Raw genomic sequence first — 20,148 nt, 5'->3', positions numbered from 1 at the left:
GGAAACTGCAGCTGGTGCAGGATGCAGCTGCACGGGTGGTTGCCAGAGCACCAATCATGGCTCATATAATACCTATCCTCTGTCAGCTGCACTGGTTACCGGTTGAGTACCAGGTCCAGTTCAAGGTTATGATGTTGACCTATAAAGCCCTATGCGGACTGGGCCCAGCATACCTTCGGGACCACCTCTCCCCATATGTTCCCCGGAGGTTGCTTCAATCAGCCACTAAGCATTTGCTGATGGTCCCTGGCCCCAGGGAGGTCCGCCTGGCCTCTACCAGAGCCAGGGCCTTTTTGGTCCTGGCTCCGATCTGGTGGAACTCTCTGTCTGAGGAAACTAGGGCCCGGCAGGATTTGTTATCTTTCCGCTGGGCCTGCAAGACAGAGATGTTCCGCCAGGCATTTGGTGGGGGCTAGGCTGTCCTCTCGCCGGCCATACCACTGAAGACCTTCCACCACCCATGCAGGAAAATGCTGCATTTTAATATTTTATACCCGTTAAAATTTAATTGTTTTGATATAATGTTTTAATGTTTTAATAATGTTTTTACTATTTTAAACTGTTGTTAAACCGCCCTGAGACCGTCTGACGGGGAGGGCGGTCTAGAAATGTGATTAAATAAATAAATTCGTAAGCTTCATGGTTGATTTGTAACGCTGGACAGGTTGGCGCCAATCTATTGATTCCCTAGGCAACAGAGGCCAGGAAAGTCTGCAGATCTTTTGTTGCCCTGGAAACCCCAATCTTAGCTCTCAAAACCCTGACAGGATGCGCTCCCTGCCAACTGAAGATCTCCCAGCTTGCCCTATGTAGCAAGGGGCAGGAGATTAGAAAACTGAGGAGATGGCCTTTCTGTAGCCATGGGAACAACAATCTCTTCCCTCTAAACCCTGATGGCCAGATCTGTCTGCCAACCACCAGAGAGCTTCTGTTCTGCTCTATGTGAGCATTTCTTATTTAAGGCACAGCTCTCGCTGCCTCGTGGTTCAGTTCCAGTAGAAAGAGGAAGAGGGAGGAATTGTTGCTGGAATTGGGAGAGTGGATTTGGGAGCTTGTGGGAATGTCTTTTGGGTGAGGGTGCCTCCCCTCGCTCCAAGTTTCAACCCAACCCCCGTATCTGCTGGCCTGTGCCTGGCTCTGGGGCCTAGCTTAACTGAGGCCTCCCTTATTTATTCTTTGCTTGTCTTTGTCTGGCATCTATGGGTGAAGGGGGCCATTGAAATGCCCCTGGTTCTGATGAATCACGAAACTAACAAACCATTTTGTGAAATTGGTCAATTTCGTGAAAAATTCATGTTCTGTGATTTGTGAAACATGACAAAACACAAACCTCTCATTTCAGTTTTTTTTCAATTTCGTGCCCGTGTCTAGCCTTGAGTCTATGTGAGAAAGGTGGACTATAAATAAAAATAAACAAATAAAGAGATATGTAAGTAGACTTGATACCTTAACTAATCCTGGTGCGAAACCCCAAGCATGCACATGCCTCAGTGGATGCTATGTCTCATGATGTTTAAAAATCCTTAGATCATAGCCTCATTCATGTGCTGTGTGCACTAGGACTTCTATGATGAATTCAGCTGAATTCATCAGAGCTGAAAGAGGCAGGGCTAGATTCACAGCTGACAATCCTGATCAGGTATTTGGCAGCACAGAAGTAACCTTCTTCTGTATTCCTTGAAAAAAGGTGGTTCCCTCACCACGTTCTTTTTCTCCCTCTGCAGCTCTTTTTGTACATGAATGGGAAATCTGGAAGGATGGATCCCAGGTGCAAGTGCCCCCCCCCACGTATCTCCCTTGCTATACTAGGACAAACACAACAACTAAGAAAATTTAAATATTTTAGGTATTTGTGCCAGCTATTAAGGCTTTTTAAATCATATTTTTATGTAACACTGGTTCTTATCAGTTACCCAAAGCATCTCAACCAGATGTTCTAATTTATGAACACCTGCAAATGCCCAACCACAGCAGAGAGGGAGTATACATAAAAAAGTAAGCAAAAACAAAACTAAATATTCTACAGTGTAGTCCTCTAGAGATTTACTTGATAGGAAATCACACAAATAAAGAATTTACTCTGAGGAGAAAGATACAGTTCCTTGGCAGGATATCAGAAACACAAGGTGCTTAATCAGATTTAAGAGAACTAACACGTACAACTCTTAGAATGGATTCAAACTGATTGCTCCACTAGAGCGCATGGAACCCATCCAAGATTGCCATGGCATTTGCGAACACAATTGCATCTACTCAGATTTGCCCTCTGTATGCACTTCATGCACTACAAAGGGTATTAGATAAGTAGCCTAACATCAGGATATCTAAACAGCCGCCTGTTTTAATAAGGTCACATTTAAGTGGCCTTTATGGTAAACTGCCTTCAGCCATCTAGTGGTCACCTAGGGAACTACACTAGGTACACTGTTCTGGAACCCTGAATAGGCCCTCAATTCAATGGCCTTGATGCATGTAAATTTTAAATTATTTCTAAATTGACATGGCTGACAGTTCTTCACCTCCCCTATTGATGTTAAAGACTTTGCTTTCTCTGGAGAAGGACATTATATTGGGCTGTTAAAACTTGTGGACTGTACCAAACCACAGTATCTTTTTAAAGCAATACAGGTACCCTATTCTGTATTAAGGAGAATTTGCTTCCTTAAAAACTACTGGTCAAAAACATGACTTTAAGTGACATTTTGCTTCTGCTGAGCAGCATCATTACAACCAATGGAGAGGGGGGGAAAAGAGAAGAATACTTTAACTACCCCAAGATTAAAGGAATTCACTGCGATCACTATAGCAACTGTCTTAAGGAAAACTAACATGCTCAACAACCTGCAACCTAAAATTAGATCTGGGACGCAACAAAAGCATAAATACAGCAATACACCCTACATTTCGATTTCTATGCAGCCTTATAATTGCTTCTTTCTCCCCCTCCCACAGCAAGAACAAACGAGTTCCTTCTTTAGAGAATCGTATCAAAATAAATAGGCTCATTAATGTCCAGTGCACTAATGAGCAATGGATGAAGAAGGTGTTAATTATGCTACAGTAAGATTCAAGGATATAAAACCCTGGTGAGCTCCTGGATATACGCAGGAGCTCAAATCTTCTCTAGGTCTGTGTACTATGAGGTACAGTGGGAGGCAGCCACATGGTCACCTTATATTTTGTAGTGGAAACTTGACAGACACAGCAGTAGGATCACGGAGAGCACAGAGGTCAACTCAAGAGGAGGAAAAAATCAATCACTGTTACTTGCATTGTTACAAGTGTTTGAGTTCTCTTTAGACCTCTCGGCTTCCTCAGACCACAAAGACTTGTAACGACATTAAAAAGCAGTCTTCAGACTCCCAGGAAAGAGATGATTTTGCATTAGGACTTGAAAGGCAAAATCATCTCTTTCCTGGGAGAAAGGAAATAAAGAGTTTAATGTAATACCATAGTTTTAAAAAGTGTACAGACTAAGGTGGCAGGATTTTGAAAAAAAAATTATTGAATGCTTTTCTGTACTACAATTCTTTCACCAACTGGACGATTTAATTCTGCCTGGTGCAAATGCCTTGAGACTTTGTAGAGGTCACTTCAACAGTAGACAGCTTATAACAAAACCATTAGCGGTTTGGCTAGCTTAAGGAAACCCTCTTACTTTCCTTTTTTGTTTATTATCACTGCATGAATCTGCAGCATATGATAGTTTATAATTTCTCAGGCTTGTTAAATTCATGTTAAAGGTCTGTTTTCTTGTTGAATAAATTTTGTTCATATAATGCTGCCTATTTCGTACAGTGAGTCTTTAATAGCACCTTTGGTCTATGCGCAACTCACAGATCAAAACAGAGGACTAAAATAGGGGTTGATGATGCTATTTACATGTGTGATTCCTGCTGTCTTCTTGTTAGTAGCTTTAATATAATAGAAGACCTTGTCTGTTTTGTAATTAACACATCTTTACTGGAGAGATATTTGGAAGTGATTGCTGTGAATATACTGGTTAGTAAAATAAACACAATCACACACCACTTTCTGTTATCAGACAAATTTGTGAATTGTACACATTATACTCCAGATCAACAAACTGTGATATAACAGCCAAGTAGAAGACACATTTATATAACCTTTTATTTTTCAGAAAATGTGTATTCATTCTGACCTTGCAAATATAATTAGTTTGTGGGATGCATGGATTTCAGTACTATGGATTGCTTCAGTAATTGCAGTGCTTGGAAATAGATACTAAATATTTGGAAGCTGCCAATACAAAATAAAAACTGCATCTTTATGTACATCTGTTTGGGGTTCCGAAAGCATCACAATATGAACAAAACCTACATCCCATTTTTTTTCAGCTACTGGCCTCAGATTAACAATCCATAACATTGTTCATAACATCGTCAAAAACTAGCATTCAAACAGCTATCCAAGTAAATTTATCTACGTAATTTTAGACGTTAAGCAATTATCCATCCTGCAGATGAGCACACAAAATCACAACCCTGTTAACCAATCTGTGACCATTAAAGGGAGTCATTGTATATTACTATTTTTTTAAAAAAATTGTTTCTTACAATCGCTGTGATTTTAAACATTCAAGACCTTTTCATTGGAACTGTAGCTGTTTATTTACCTCATGATTTTTTACATTGTAAATGTTTCTCCAGAAGCAGATCTACTGATACTTCTGGGGGAAAATAATATTAGATGTAATATTTACGATGGTGAACTAGAGTTGGTTAATTCAGCTCTGTTGTTCAGAGCTGAAGCTTTCTCGCATCAATGTATTTGCAGCAAACCCCCCCCCCACCCTGTGACATATGCAAGGTATCTTAAAAATGCCTTGTGTTGCTTTTTCAAGTCAAGTACCCAGCTATTGTTTCAGCCATATGCTTATGAAACAGCATAGCCACACAGAAGAAAAGCTGTGTGAAGGGATATAATATAGCTGTGCCAGGTGTGGAAGGCGGAGTAATGTCCCATCTAAAATCTCTTTTATCGCCTGCAACAGACCTGTTATCAACTGCTTAGTTGATTTCCAGATTCTTTAAAAATTAAATGAACACATGACCCTCAAAGTGCAGCTGAGGCTTATGACCACTTCGTTATTTATGCTGCCATGCACGCTCAGACAACCACAACTAAAGAACATCTTCAGTCCCCTGCAAGCCCCCACAGCATAAAAAATTCAGAGAAGTCTTACTTTTTATGCCATTTCCAATGAAAAGCACTAAGAACAGAAACTGACTCATGCCAAATGCATATCACTGAATAGCTGTGATTGTGAGTTTGGAGTCTGCTTGGTGGAAATTATTTATAAAAATGTCAATTTCAGCTCTGGAAAAGAGTTCCTAGGAGTATGTACATTTTCTTTCGTTATCCTCTGAGAATTTGCCGGCTTTGGTCAGGGCTACAAAGCAACTCGAATACCCATACTGGAAGAGGAGACAGCTACAGAATAATACATTTATCTTGACAAGCGAAGGCATGCATCCATAACCCACAAGCAGCAAAACCTCAAGTTTCAAAGCTATATTCCTTAATGAAGACAGATGGATTAGTCTACATCCACTATGGTAAAAGGCAATGAAAAATTAATACTTTTAAACAAAGAAGTCTACTTTGAACTTTTTGGTCTTAGGGAAGAAAAATAAACTGAAATAACCCTTCAGTTTAACAAGCACGCTATTACTGCCTGGTCTTGAGCAAAGCAAGCTTGAGTGCTGTTGCAGTAAAGAAAACAGTTTGGCATGCACAGGAGTACTGTTAAATATCCATTCTAGTTCTAGACCAAACAAGTAACTTACCTTCTTAAAGTATGAGATGAAATTAAAAACCCCAAATGTACAATTATTAGATGCATTTTAAAGTTTAAACAAGACACGAAAGCTTTAACTACAATACAAATCTGCATCTTATTTTAAACATTTATACCCCACCATTCCATCTGTGCAGGATCCTTGGGGGTAGCTATATATATTTTGTAGCCAATGTTAGAAACACATGCAGACTCAGTTCAGGCAACTTTCCAAACCATGGCTGGTGTATCAGAAATAAGCTGTAGGAATGCACATACCCTGATCCTTGGCCCCTTCTCTCTCCTATTTCACACAACCCACAACCTGCTGACAGGTCTAAAGCAGCTAACTAGCGTTTGTCCTCCAACAACAGAATGAAAATCAGTTTCAAGGAGGATTCTCGTTCTGGTTTGGAGGAGGTGCACTAACCGTAGTATTCCAATACAGACATCATGACAAGCTACGGTTAACTCAAATTAGGAGATGGAGATGGAGAAGGTGGCAGCACCATGCAAGTCTCTCAGTACTTTGAAACAAGACTTGAGGATTACTTGAATGGTATCTTTTTTTTAAAGCAGAGGTGTTGGGTTGGAGTCCGGCGAAGTTTTCTGCCAATGGAAGACTGTCAGGAGAACAAAACTTTCTTGCTTCACTGTCTTCTGTGACAGCCCATTCGTCTCCCTGAAATGCTGCTCTTGGGGGGTCAAGGGACCTCAGGAATGGCACAACACGCAAATGTGCAGCAGGAAGGTGAACTGGAAGAAATTACACCTCCTCTTCATCAGTGGAGAATTTAGTCCGGATTGCACCTAGTGGTTGCATACTGTGGCCCAAGTGTTGTCCTTTATAAAGACAACACCAACTGCATGATTTAATTTCCCCGTCTATCTGTATTCTGTGAGTGGGACTTCAGAGTCAACAAACTGATACCCCAGCTTTGTACTTCCATGGCACAACTATGCCAACTATGCATTTTAGCTTCCCCTAGCACATCCACTGGGGCACGTCACAAGTATTATGTTCTGTGACAGTTTTGTTAGGAGGTAGGAGATGGTAAGCCACTCATCACTACAGCAACCGTTCCAAGAGAGGATTTCATGTGCACATGTAACTACTTGCAGTTTCAGACATGTAAGCCTTTACAATACTGAAATGGCCCCAAACAAGCAATTAACAAGACTGTACAAAGGCAGGGTCATGATAGTCTGATGACATTATAAGGACTTGTGTTTAGGGTAGACGTTCATTCTCCTTCTCTACACGCATTCTTGAGGACAACGAGGAGAATTCAAGATCCTGAAGTGAACTCAGCTGAAGATATGTCCTGTTTGTTAGCCCACCAGGGCAGCTGGTTGGCCACTGCATGGCCATCCAGCTGGGCTCTCCTAAAAGAAAAGCTTGGTTTAGAGACAGAAGTTTCTGTTCCAAGGTGTCAGGCAGAGCTGAAGATATCTTCTTCCATACAGAACATCTGAAAGCATCAGTTACACAGAGAGCAGAAATACAGAGAAGTCAGAGGATCAACAGCAAGTCTGTTGATCTGGCTGGCCTCTTTCTCAATTATTCATTTTATTGCAGTGCTTGCCCAGTTAGACTAAAGACAAGGTAAGAATAAAACGTTTAACAAAGGGCACTATCCACTTACTGTATAACACTTTGCATATAAACACTACTAAGCTGTGAAGCAATTTAAATATAGGAAAGAACTGTGGCTGAAACTATAACATACTACAGAAAAACAAATGACACCACGAAGAAACTAGGTACAGTCTAGCAGATCATACATTTAAAAAAAAAATCACAAGCCAAGTATTCCCAGATACTCCTTTAAAAAGGATCTCTATGAAAAGCTAGAGAAAGCCATGAGAGTTTGTGGGAAAGACCATCTTGATGGGGTTGAGAGCTGGAAAACTGGAGGGAGGGAATGTAGCGAAGAAGGCACACGGAGAAGGGCCATTGATGGTGGGGAGCGAAATGGAGACGAAGGAATCAAAACCAGCACATGAGAGGCAAGAAGAGAAAAGAAGGGCTCAACATGAGTTGGGAAATTTAGAATTAAAGCTGGGTTTTTGATGATGGTGCTTCAGATTAGACTGGCTGTGATGCGATAGCTTTATGATACAAAATTAAACAGGATGGTGAAAACCAAGGTAGATTTGTGAAGAGCTACAAGAGGATCTATCTAAATAAGGGGAGTGGGTAACTATGTGGCAAACAAAATTCAACATGGTCAAATGGCTGAATGCAAACAAATTGAAACTGAACCCAGACAAGATGGAAGTGATGCTTGTTGGAAAGGTGGCGATCTGGGGTTCAGCTGACTGTTCAGTTGACCATTGCAGACTGGGAGTTATACTGAATCCAGCACTGCTGGTAGAGAAACAAGTAAATGCAGCTGCAAAAAAGTCATTCTCCCACTCAGGTTAGCCTGGAAGATGGCTCCTACCTTGACACGGCTGATCTGGCCACCTAGATTCATGCTACACATGTAACACATTCTATACAGGTCTTCCTTTGAAGTCAATTTGGGGATTCCAGTTGGTACAGAATGCTGCAGCTCAATTATTATCAGGAGCTAAGCAGACATTCATATTACCCCGATTCTGTAGGCACTCAACTGGCTACCCATCGATTACCAGGCTCAATTCAAGGTTTTGACTATCACATACAAAGCCCTTCATGGCCTTAGCACCTCATACCTGCAGGATCACCTCTCTCCCTATGTTCTCCCATGGCAGCTTTGCTCACCTGAACAGGGTACCATCTTGCAAATGCTTTCCCCTACCTTCTGCAATGGCCTGCTGAGGAGGTTCGGAAAGTTCCCATTCTCTTGGCTTTCACAAACTATGCAAAACCGAATGATTCAGGACAGCTATTTTACTCAGGTAACAGGGCTGTGCTATGAGGAAATAGCCCAGAGAGATGCTTGTGATAAAGGGACTGTAGACTATACTACACTGCCTGTTGATGTAGATATGCTCCTACTGCTGAGTTTCCACGTCATTTAATATGTCGTGTCAAATTGCTTATTTTTTGTATCAGCACTGTTTCTGCTCTATATTCGGACTGATGCTTGTATTCGGATTTCTGCTATCCATACTCGATTGTATTATGCCCCAGCTGTTGACTGTATTAATCCTATGCTATGTAATCCACTTTAGTCTCAGTGACAAAGGCGGACTATAATTAACATAAATAAATAAGTGTAAGGTGATACATAATGAGAAAAAATTCTAATTTTAAATATATACAGATGGAGTCTGAACTGGCTAATACAGACTGAAAGACACCTGGGGGTTATAGAGAAAGCTTGACGAAAATGTCAACTCAATGAACGGCAGCAGTGATAAAGGCAAACTCCACGATAGGAATTATTAGAAAAGGAATTGAAAATAAAACAGTCAATACTGTAATGCCTTTGTACAAAGTTATGGTATGGCTTCATTTGGTGTTCTAGTTGCCATATCTCAAAAGAAATCTGCAAAAGTACAAAGCTGGGCAACTAAGAAGACTGGGGGCTGGAGCACCTTTTCTAGGAGGAAAGACTGGAGAGTCTAGGAAAAAGGTGGCTCAGGGGAGACATGATAGAGGTTTATAAAGTTGTGTGTGGAAGGCGCAAGAGCCCCACAGTGCTAGAACTTGGGGGCTCTCAAAAAAGTTGAGAGGAAATAAGTTCACGACAGAAAAAAGGAAATACTTCTTTACTCAATGAGTAATTAAACTGTGGAATTCACTGCTGCTGGATGTGGTGATGGACACAGGCATAAATGACTTTAAAAAGGAATTGGACAGCTTAATGGAAGAGAGGTCTATCAATGGTTACTCACCATAGTGACTGAAAGGAGATTCCATATACAGAGACAGCAAACCTTTGAATAGCAGTACTTGGAGATAGCATCAGGGGAAAGCCGGGGCCTCTGTAACATTTGACTGGTCCTCCAGGGCAACTGGTTGGCTCTGTATGAAACAATATACTGGACTAGATGGGCCACTGGTCTGATCCAGCAGGCTCTTCTTATATTCTTACATACACTTCAACTGCAAATATGGGCCCTATGGAACATGTACTTGCCTATCCAACTCTCCAAACATGCCAAAAATGTTCGCTGCACTGTGCATAGGGCTGACCTAAACCAGCTCCACGGAAAGTATTAACAGTGAGAGGAGGCCGTTTAAAATTTACAATAAACACTGAATGGTGCCCAGGAGATGCCAAAAACCTGGTGCAAATTTTGCAGGATAGGTGCAAAGTGCACCAGCAGCTGCCAGAGCGACATCAGTTGAAGGTTCTGACCTACATTTAAAAGGGCAGCCCCTCATGGTGATAAATATGTGAAAGAAGTTGGGAGGACCCCCCCCCCCATCTGACACAAAGAACACTGACTTCTCGCCAGGTGAGTCTGGTGGAAGAGCAAAAGAGCTGCTTCCTCACAGTCTGAGCACACCAAGCAGCAACCACGGGTGCTGGGCTGCTTACATTTCTGGACGCAGAGGAAGCAGGAACACCAGCTGATGACATCTCTGCTCCAACCATAAAGGTCTAAACATGTGCTCTGGCCTGACCCAACTACACCCTACTTTTGGAGTACAGCAAGGAAGCTGCTGTGCCAAGTTCAATGGAATAGCATGTTAATATGCACGCCAACAGTTGCTTCTCTTGGCTGTAGGCGACACACACATAAGACAACTGCTGACTTTTTGAAAACAGAAAGGTGGGATTAGAAGCAACATCCATCGTGGATATCACTTAACATCGCACTGGCATCCTAGTGCCCAACATGGCAAGGCATTCAGGAGTTTGTGCACCGAGAAAATTTCCATCATCATCTGATCTGGACTTGGGTGTGTGTGTGTGTGTGTATTGTTATTGCTTATTCCTAGGATATTACCAGTTTGGGAGTCAAGTTCACGTGGTATTTCTTCGAGACCATTATTTTCAATGGGAAATCTATTCAAGGGGTTGGGGCAGCTGTTTATAAAGATAATGGGCACTAAATCTGCACAGACTATAGTCTTCCCTCTAATCTAAAGACTCATGAAGTTTTAAGCAGACTGAATAAAGGGGGCCATCTTTAAAGGTCCCTCTCTGCATAGCCACACTTATCTCTCTTTTGATTTCTAAAATGGTAGCAACAGAGTAGGAGAGTTCAAGACAGACACACTGGCATTAAAAAAATCCCTCTCTGTCTGTAGTTGTTTCTTACAGTGACTGACCCACTATAAAAAAATCTGCTACCTTTCTGCTGAAAACGCTATCTGCCATGCTTCTTTGTTGTGGTCTGTTTAACAAAATAAGGAAGACGATCACACCGTTTCTATTATTCTCTAGGGGGCACTTGGGTGGAGAGGACGAAGTTGGTTTTTTCAATGTCACCAAAATTACAGTGGAGCATCTGCCTGTCCACCAAAGACCCCCAAGCGTCAAGCAAATTGGGCAATGGTTTGAATTCTATGGGCCCTTGAACAGGCCTTGGCTTTCTACTTTCAGAGGGAAAAAAACTTTCTCCCCACCCCATAAAGGAGGGAGGAAGGAAAATGGCAGCTCTTTGCAGCTTGAGATTGGCTGGAAGTGCTCTGTGCTCTTCCCTTGCAAGGATATGATTGGAAGGGAGAAACATCATTGTCCAGGAAAACAGTAAAATCCCCCAAAAAACCATGTGTACATGCTGCATCGTTGGCAAGCATCAGAACTTGGGAGGAAAAAACATGGATTTTGGGGGGTGAGCGGGTACTTTAATTCTCAAGCATCTTGGATCTGTGTTACCATTCCAGAAAAATAAATGTAATGATTTGAAATAGTGATCTCCATGCTTATCTTCAGCTCCATAATTCTGTTATGCACAGCCCCTATTTTAAGGGGCAATGGCTTGCATGTTATCAGCTGCTCTTTACCCTGATGCAACACATTCCTAATAGTAGTTTGTGATAATACAGAGAGGAACCACATAGTGATATTTCCTTCATGCCCCAATGCTGAAGACACACCATCTGGGCACTTGGCACTAACAGAATGGCCAGTGCACTCACTGAGTCTTCTGGCCAGGATCCAAAGAAACACACTTTTAAAAATGAGGAGAATTAAAAGCAGTTTGTGAAAAGGCGTGGGGGTCAGCTGTCCAGGAAAAAGAAAAAAAAGAGGCAAATTCCACTGAGTTAGTGAAAGTCTTTTGCAAGTGATCCTAAGCAGCTCAGAATCCCAGCCTCTGGGGTAGGCTGAGGAAGGCGTTATCTTCTATCAAGATATTCTACTAACTATAATACAGGTTACTGTGTTAACAGTGGGCCTAGATCCATTAACGGAGCAGAGTTCATGCAAGGCATCTTTCACTGCCCAATCAAGAGGAGGCGGAGAACCTTTGGGAATGGCATAAGAGATGATGTGGGGGCTTCAGCAGTAAAGAGGAAATCAACTACTACCTTGGGAAAGCTCCCACTTTGACCTTGTGGGAGAGCGTGTGCTTATCTCTCCCTTCCAGTTGCAGCCTCCCCCCATGTCATTCCCATAGGTCCTTCAATTCTCAAAAGCAGCTGGGGGGGGGCTCTAGTGGGAGAAGTGGCAAAAATCACTTCCATAAACTCAGCTTTATTCACAGTTCAAGGAATCCAAGTCAGTGTTTTTAAAATGGGGGTGCTGTATTATTTAGCCATTCAGGGAAATCTGAGGCAAAAGGCAGGTTAAAAATGAAGTAAAATAAAAAGGGAGGTGAGAGAAAAGATCAGTGGCAACGAGAATACAAAGAAGCCTGAAGCACACATGTTACAAGGGTACTGGATGCAAGAAAATCAAATGATCTTTAAGCAAATACAATGTTCTGGGAAGGGAAGGGAAGACGGATGGGGAGCGGGGATGAAGGCTCATCAACTTTAACAACTCTGTATATGGAGTGGTATAATATCAAATTACAATCTTTTTTAAAAAAGCTTTATAACACATTTGCTGTTAACAAACCAAGAAAAAAGGCAATGGACAGCAAATCTCATAATGGGAGTAGACAATGAGCCTCTCTACACGAGACATCTGACAAATGAAGAACACATGTTGGGAGATGGAATTGTAGGCCGGGAAGGGTAGCTTAAAAGGACAGAGCTGGAGGCAGGACAAAGGTTCTGCTATACACTGGAGCCATGTGAAGGGGCTGTGAAATGCCAAAAGGGAAATTTCAGCCCATTATAGCCTCTCCAGGTCCAAGACTGCCTCTGGAAGGCAGTTCCAGCCCACTTCCATTCCTTGCTGCCCTCTACTTGCAATCCCACACAGTTTTAGACTGGTGAGCTGAAATTGAAAGAGCCTTCAGGGAGGCGAAGATGAAATTAACAAACTCTCTGAGGAACAATCTCTGCCGGCTCAGTCTTTTTTTTTAAAACTACACTTTCCGGCTAACATTGGGCCTCCCTACACTTGATGAACACGCACTGAGGCGTCTCGTGTAGAGATTCAATGGAGAAAGAGAGCTTACAGTAAACATTCAGGCTAGAGGGGTAACAGGGACTGCAGAAAACAGCCCTACAAGGACTTCTATGTTGATATAGTCACCGTATTACCACATAGGTAGCTGCAGTTTGATGTTATTTTCAAGAACTTGACCATTTGTCAAAGACTATTAACCACTGCTCAGAGGTAAGCTTGAAGCTGTCCAGGGTGACACTGTTACTACTGTGGATAGCAACTGAGAGAGAGAAAAGCTCTTCTGATACAGAAGACACCCACTTTTATGAGATCCATTTTACATAACTGAAACCACCACAGGGATTTCAGCTTGTCGAGATGGCCTTGTAAATACTCTTAGACATGTCCAGACCATGACTTGTTATCATCTGAGTCAACCTACTTTAGTAAACTTTAGTAACAAGCCACATGACTAAAATCTTAAAACTAGTGAACTGGCTGAAGAGGGAGAGAAGGACACTGCTTTCTCTCTCTTTTCTCATGCTTAGCAACTGAGAAGAGATTTGACTTCTTCTACTATATCAGTGGGCTTAGACTGAAGTAACTCTTCTTAAGATTGCACTGTTACTGATGTTTGAAGTAACCATACCCATGAGACACCGTCCTTTTATTTATACCCCACTTTTCTCCTCAATGGGGACCCAAAGCTTCATTCTCCTGACAACAATTCTCTGAAGTAGGTGAGGTTGACAGCATGTGACTACCCCAAGGTCATCCAGCAAGCTTCCAGATCCTAGTCCAATACTACTAGCCACTACATTCCTTCTTAGGAATGAAGCCCCTGACAATTATGTCACTCTTAACAAAATCCCAGCACCCTCCTCGACTACAGTTCACAGAACAGCCAGCATTACATGGAAGTCACGGCACAATGCATTATAAACGATTTACACGAGTAAGTTTCAAAATGTCATGGCTACATGATGACTGAAAAAATCAAGCGATTTCTATAGAAATTGATTACAGTACAGCACGCTACTGTGTTGCATGCCCTTCCGCAACAAGCGGTGATCCAAAATTCTGGTGGACGATACAAGTTTCTTCCACCACGGCTTTTTTTTTTTTTGCTCAGGTCCCAAACCCCATTCTCAGTCTTCAAATCCCTGCCACTTCTTCTTCCATTGCAAATGTAAAATGAGTTGCTTCGCACAAGGTCTAACCAGACACAAGACTGTATTACCCACAACCATGGAGAAGAGACACTGAATTGCAGGAAATGGCTGTGAATAGAGTTTACAACTGCATGATGCTAGAATCATACCTAGATACATCTGAGAGGGGGGGGGCGGCTTTATAACCATAAGGGTTCCCTTAAGAAGCGTAAAACTTCTGACTGCTGGTAGGATAGATTAATATTGCAAAACTCTACTTCGTTCTCTCCCGCTCATTTAAAAAGGTGCCAATTAAACCTGCGGTGAAAAAGATTTTAAGTAGTTCTTTCAACACGTTATTAATGTGTACTACAGAAGGTAGTAGAGGATGTGCCAGTGTGATGCAGGGGAAGTCGAAACCATAGAGCACATGTTTTTTAGGTGCCCAGTATCAGTTTACTCATGTTAAATATATTTCACCACTAATGGCCAGGCCAGTGAGAATCAAATTGTATCATTTACTTGTTAACTGATGAATCTCAGACTATTACTGTCAATGTAGCCAAATTCTGTACCGCTTGCTACATAACCCGAAAGGATTGTGTAAATGCCCTCACACTTGCTAACGGATGAGGCCTGGTTGCAAGCCTCTTTTGGGTATTTTAACATTTCTACATGTATGTACCTACCCTCTTATCTGTATATAGTTCACTGTATGATTTTTATCTATTTTTTATCTATTTGTAATTACCTATTTTATGGTCTCTCGTCTTTTAGATTTATATTATACTGGCACAGTGCCGTAATAAACTAAACTGAACTGAACAGAAGGTGATACTTGGAATGGCCTGGGGAAAAAATAGTCACAATGAGCCACAAGTATTCTAAAACAGTACTGCCCCTCCCCCCTCCCCCCAAATAATGGTAGGGTGTTCTGCATCACAGGGGAAATCCCAAAAGCAAAACAGAAATCTAGTGGTGACTCATTGAATCAGGAAGCTTCTTGTGTTTGTTCTCAACCCCTCAGAAGGGAGACGTTATTTAAATCATGGATACACCAACAGATGCATGTGTTAAATCTCTTTAACTTTTGCTCTGAAAATAATTAACAAGGGTGTAGACAAGATTTACTTTAAAAGAGAACTTCATCTAGCAAAAAATGGGTTTATGTTCTTTTTATCACGTTCAACTTAAAATATTATAAAAGACAGCAGTCATTCAAGCTGCTTAGCTACTTTAACGTCACTGAAGCACAAAGTCCAAAACTTAAACACTTAAAATATTTATAAAATCATATAAATGTCATACATATTATTAATTGAATGACTATTCTATGATACAATAGAAGAGCATGCTCAAACAAAACACCTCAGCAGTATTTTAAAGCAGTAACCACCTAGCCAATTTCTGTATGTTCTGTAGTTTTTCTAATCCACTCTCCCTGTGGCTGAGCAAAATCGAATTGCCTCTCACATTTGCAGACAGCTCTGTGAAGGTGATAATAGAGCTGCTCCCTGCTGTCATGAGGCAGGAAATAGGAAAATGGCATATGGGGCTAGAAAGAAATAAAAAAAGAACCAAACAAGAACAAAAGAGATTTCAACAAAGGACAAACTATAACCCAATATGCTTTGCAAGTTAATCTCTTTTCATAATGATTTCACATAATCATTCATCTGCAAACTTACCCTAAACGTGAATGGCTGTGAAGTCTTTGGGGAAAGTTTTTATTCTGAAACATTTGGAGCACATAAAGTGTTGTGTGCCATCTCTAGAAAACAAAAGTGTTCTTGCTACATAGGAAAGGGTTGCATCCAGCCCAACTTACAAGGATTTCATCTTAATCATTTACTTCAAATTTTACCATCCTAAACTGTACCTAAAGCACAAAAGACTTTGGCTGTCAATCACAGAGCCTGACCCTAAACACGCTCATTAAAAAGTAAGCTATAAAAGAATTCAAACAGAACTTTCTGTTTTAAGATTATACCTAATTTTTTTTAAAAAAGCACCCATAAGCATGTAGCAGTTCTTCAACAGCAAAGGACGGAAAGGAGCGAGACATTATTCCAGATATATGGCCAAGTTAGCTTATATTTCATATCTCCAATTTTCTCTGCAACTTTTAATTTAAAAATTTAGAGAAACTATGAAGTAACCAAGGGTTGGATCCAAAGAAGGAATTCCAGTAGCAGAACAGATCCTTCCCCCATCTCCTGCTGTAGTCCCCAGCGCCATTAAAAGATATACTACTCCTGAAGACTGGTTGACCCTCTGGAACAGTGGTGCATGCTGCTCACATGGGAAACATGGATCCTACCTTCCACTCATAGACGGGTACCTTTCAATCCAACTCCATATAATTTCTGAAATCTGTTCCATATGAGAAAATATAGAGTGAACCTCCCTTTCCGAGGCTTTTAGTTTAAAATTTTAATAGTAAGCAATACATACCTTTCCTTTTACGCTCTGAATGGGATCCACCACAACAGCTACAGCTCTTTCTGATAAGGCTTCAAAACTTTGCTGAGTATTGATATCCACACCAGACAACCAGCAGCCAAAGCCAGGGTGACTGTGATACCAGCCAACCACCATCTCAGGTCTGAAACAAAGCAAAACCACATCCAGAAATCCTCACTGCTACTTGCAACCTAAACTATAAAAAGCAACAATGGAATAAAGTGACGGTAGGTGACAAAAAAACAAAAAAAGGTGAGAAGCAGCACTATCAGGAGCATTTAAATTACCGTTCACCAGATTATGGTGAAAACATGAAAATGTGACAAAGGAGTGTTATCATTAAGCGATGCATATTAGCAATGGTAGGTCAGGCTCTCAGCTTCTTCACCCTGTTACCACACCTTTGAGCCACTTTTTACTCTTTCAGCACTTCAGTAAATACCTACTCCAAGTAACTGGCACCAAAAGTTGGTTTTTCACGGCAGAAAGTCCATTTCAGACACGGACGACAGGAACAAACGGTGGGGAAAGATTAAATATCAATTAAACCAGCAGTAGAACTAGGACTCGGTCAAAAAGCAATTTGCACTGTTCGACTCAGCCGTTGAGTCTTTTGTTAACATTAATTTTGAAGTTTTTGCCACAGTGTAAGAATTTGAGCAAGCAGCTGACAACTGTTGAGAGCACACAAGTGAAGTAACAAAATTTATTTAAATATTTGGATGCCTTTTTACCAGGTAACCTTTGCTCTGGTGTACAGGGAGCATCATAGCTGAAAATTCAGATTTTTAAGGTGGTACAAAAGGAGATAAGATTGTTTCATGGTATGCAACAGTGCCAAGCAAAACTGGAGTCTGAAAGTAGTGATGTTAGATTAAACCAATAGCTTTGATTTCAACACTAACAAATAAACAAAGAGAAAACAGGGCATCAGTTACACTATATTTCAAAAAAGCTAATGAATAAGGTTCTTACCTTCCCGTCTGCTTTAGCATATCCAACATTTTGGCTTGAAACACAGGATCAACAGCCTCGACACTGACCCCCTAGAGTTGGGGATAGTAAGAGTTGCAGTTACAGATGCATTTAATTTGCTATCATTCACAAAAAGACTTTTAGATTGTTTACTTATAAAAAGGCCTCTGTTTGGGCAAGCATACTGTCAATGTTCAGATGTTTAGTGTTCAACATTCAGACAGTCACTATTTTCTTGTTTTGCTGAGTAGTCACGTCGGTTGCCTACTGCCAACTCAGCTTCAATTTTATTGCTAGTGGCAAGACACAGCCTGGAGGACATAAATCACCAAAAAACCAGAAAGGAAAGTGACTATTCTAGTAAGATTTTTTAAACTCCATCATCACATATGAGAACTATTCTCCCTTGCTTCACAATACATTACTACACTCTGAGATGCTGCAGCATCCATTAACACAGAGAGAATAGGATTGGTTGGACATTTGATTAAATAAAAAAAATTGGTCAGCTGACCAGTCAAATTGCCTATTGTCAAATAATACCAAGAGTGGGGGAGACAAACCCGGATAGTAGATAGCACTGAATACAAAAAGCCGGGAATCCACCAGTTAACCAAATCTTATTATTAAATATAAGTGCAAAGTGCAGGTGCAAACAGTGTAAACAGTGTACAATAGCAATAAATGAATATAAAGATGAATGCAATTTCTGTTCATCAAAGTCCGTATACAAAATCCATAAATAATCCACAATGGGAGATCCGGAGGTAGGAGAAAGCTGTGCCAGGGTACCAGGTAAGTAGACCACAGTCCACGCAAGGGTAGAAGATGAGTGTGCCAACGGGCAGATGCGTGCATAGATTTTCCAGTTCCCGTTTCGTGTTGAAAACACTTCTTCTTAGGCACGGACAGATCTGTCCGTGGATAACCTTACAGTAAAAGACATGATCTAGGAGTGTTTGTGACCGGGAGAACTTTGCCCTTCCATGTTCATTGTGCCTAAGAAGAAGTGTTTTCAACACGAAACGGGAACTGGAAAATCTATGCACGCATCTGCCCGTCGGCACACTCATCTTCTAACCCTTGCGTGGACTGTGGTCTACTTACCTGGTACTTACCTGGTACCGTGGCACAGCTTTCTTCTACCTCCGGATCTCCCATTGTGGATTATTTATGGATTTTGTATACGGACTTTGATGAACTGAAATTGCATTCATCTTTATATTCATATTGCTGTTGTACACTGTTTACACCTGCACTTTGCACTTATATTTAATAATAAGATTTGGTTAACTGGTGGATTCCCGGCTTTTTGTATTCAGTATTGTCAAATAATAGTCAAGTACTAGTAAGGCATGATCATTTAATAATTGACAAGTGAGATAATAATGCTAATTACAAAAACAAATTAGTTAACTTATTGAAAAATAATGAAGTTATATTAAAAAATGCTATCAAGTTTCTATAAATGTGAAAGATTCATTGAACGGTTACTGTTTATCCTGGAACACGAGTGTCAGCCTATAGTTACAACCGACCAACTTTTAAGTGAAATTAAAAACAAAAATAAAGCAAAGTAACTGTCAACAGAAACCTTTCAAAAACAAAATTCAATGGGAAGCTGCTGAATTGGAATTCATATGTAAATTTGACTCCGTCAAGCTGGGACTGAATAGAGACTATGAATGGTTATCCCATTATCAGATGTAACTGACTTCCTTAACAGAAGCAAACTGATCTCCATATCAGAAGCTACTGTTTGCATCTACTCTACCCTCCCCTCTCCACCTATATATCTGACCAGTTTCTTCTTGCCCTCCATGCATCTGACGAAGAGAACTGTGATTCTTGAAAGCTTATGCTACAATAAAGTTGGTTAGTCTTAAAGGTGCTACTGGACTCTTTTTGTTTTTTAAAAGATGTTGTTCTAACTAGGAAGCAGGCCAATGTTTCTAGATCCAAGTCCAGTCAGTCACAAAAGCTTTACAGACGACATGGCCAGATCATATGAAAGGTGTACTCATTGTTTCCTGCAGCAGGATGGAGTAATTGGTAATCCTAATCAGTGACATTTGCTAAGGGTAACTGCTTTTGCTCCTGCTTGGAGATGCCTGCAATTATAGCAGGTGGCCTGTAGGAAACATTCTGCTGTGGACATTGGGTGATGATGGACAATCAATTGACTTTGCCTAACACAGGATTGATCTTTTTATCAGTGATGGCTGGGCTTATTCCATTTGTTCCTATTTATTGCAATTTTAAGACAGATTATGGGGTTTTTTTGCTGGTGATCATTCTTTTTCTTGTTCCAGCTTTTGTATTGTAAGTATTTTATGTTGTTTTTAAATTACTTGTATGCCATCTTAAGTAC

General features: G+C 40.9%; 1 protein-coding gene across 2 annotated transcripts in view; it reads right to left on the bottom strand.

The window, feature by feature from the left end:
- Positions 1-20,148, bottom strand: part of PSMD14 (proteasome 26S subunit, non-ATPase 14) — a 73,821-nt gene that overhangs the window by 23,815 nt on the left and 29,858 nt on the right. For both annotated transcript variants that reach the window (XM_054971368.1, XM_054971369.1), the window contains 2 exons: positions 17,778-17,848; positions 16,794-16,944 (listed from right to left, as the gene is read on the bottom strand). In XM_054971368.1, the coding sequence (XP_054827343.1) occupies positions 16,794-16,944; positions 17,778-17,848 (222 nt within the window). The remainder of the gene's footprint in view (positions 1-16,793; positions 16,945-17,777; positions 17,849-20,148) is intronic.

This window comes from Eublepharis macularius, chromosome 2, assembly GCF_028583425.1.
Source record: "Eublepharis macularius isolate TG4126 chromosome 2, MPM_Emac_v1.0, whole genome shotgun sequence".
Classification (NCBI taxonomy): domain Eukaryota; kingdom Metazoa; phylum Chordata; class Lepidosauria; order Squamata; family Eublepharidae; genus Eublepharis; species Eublepharis macularius.
The sequence above is the reverse complement of the archived record's forward strand: the minus strand, read 5'-3'. Positions and strand labels throughout refer to the sequence as shown.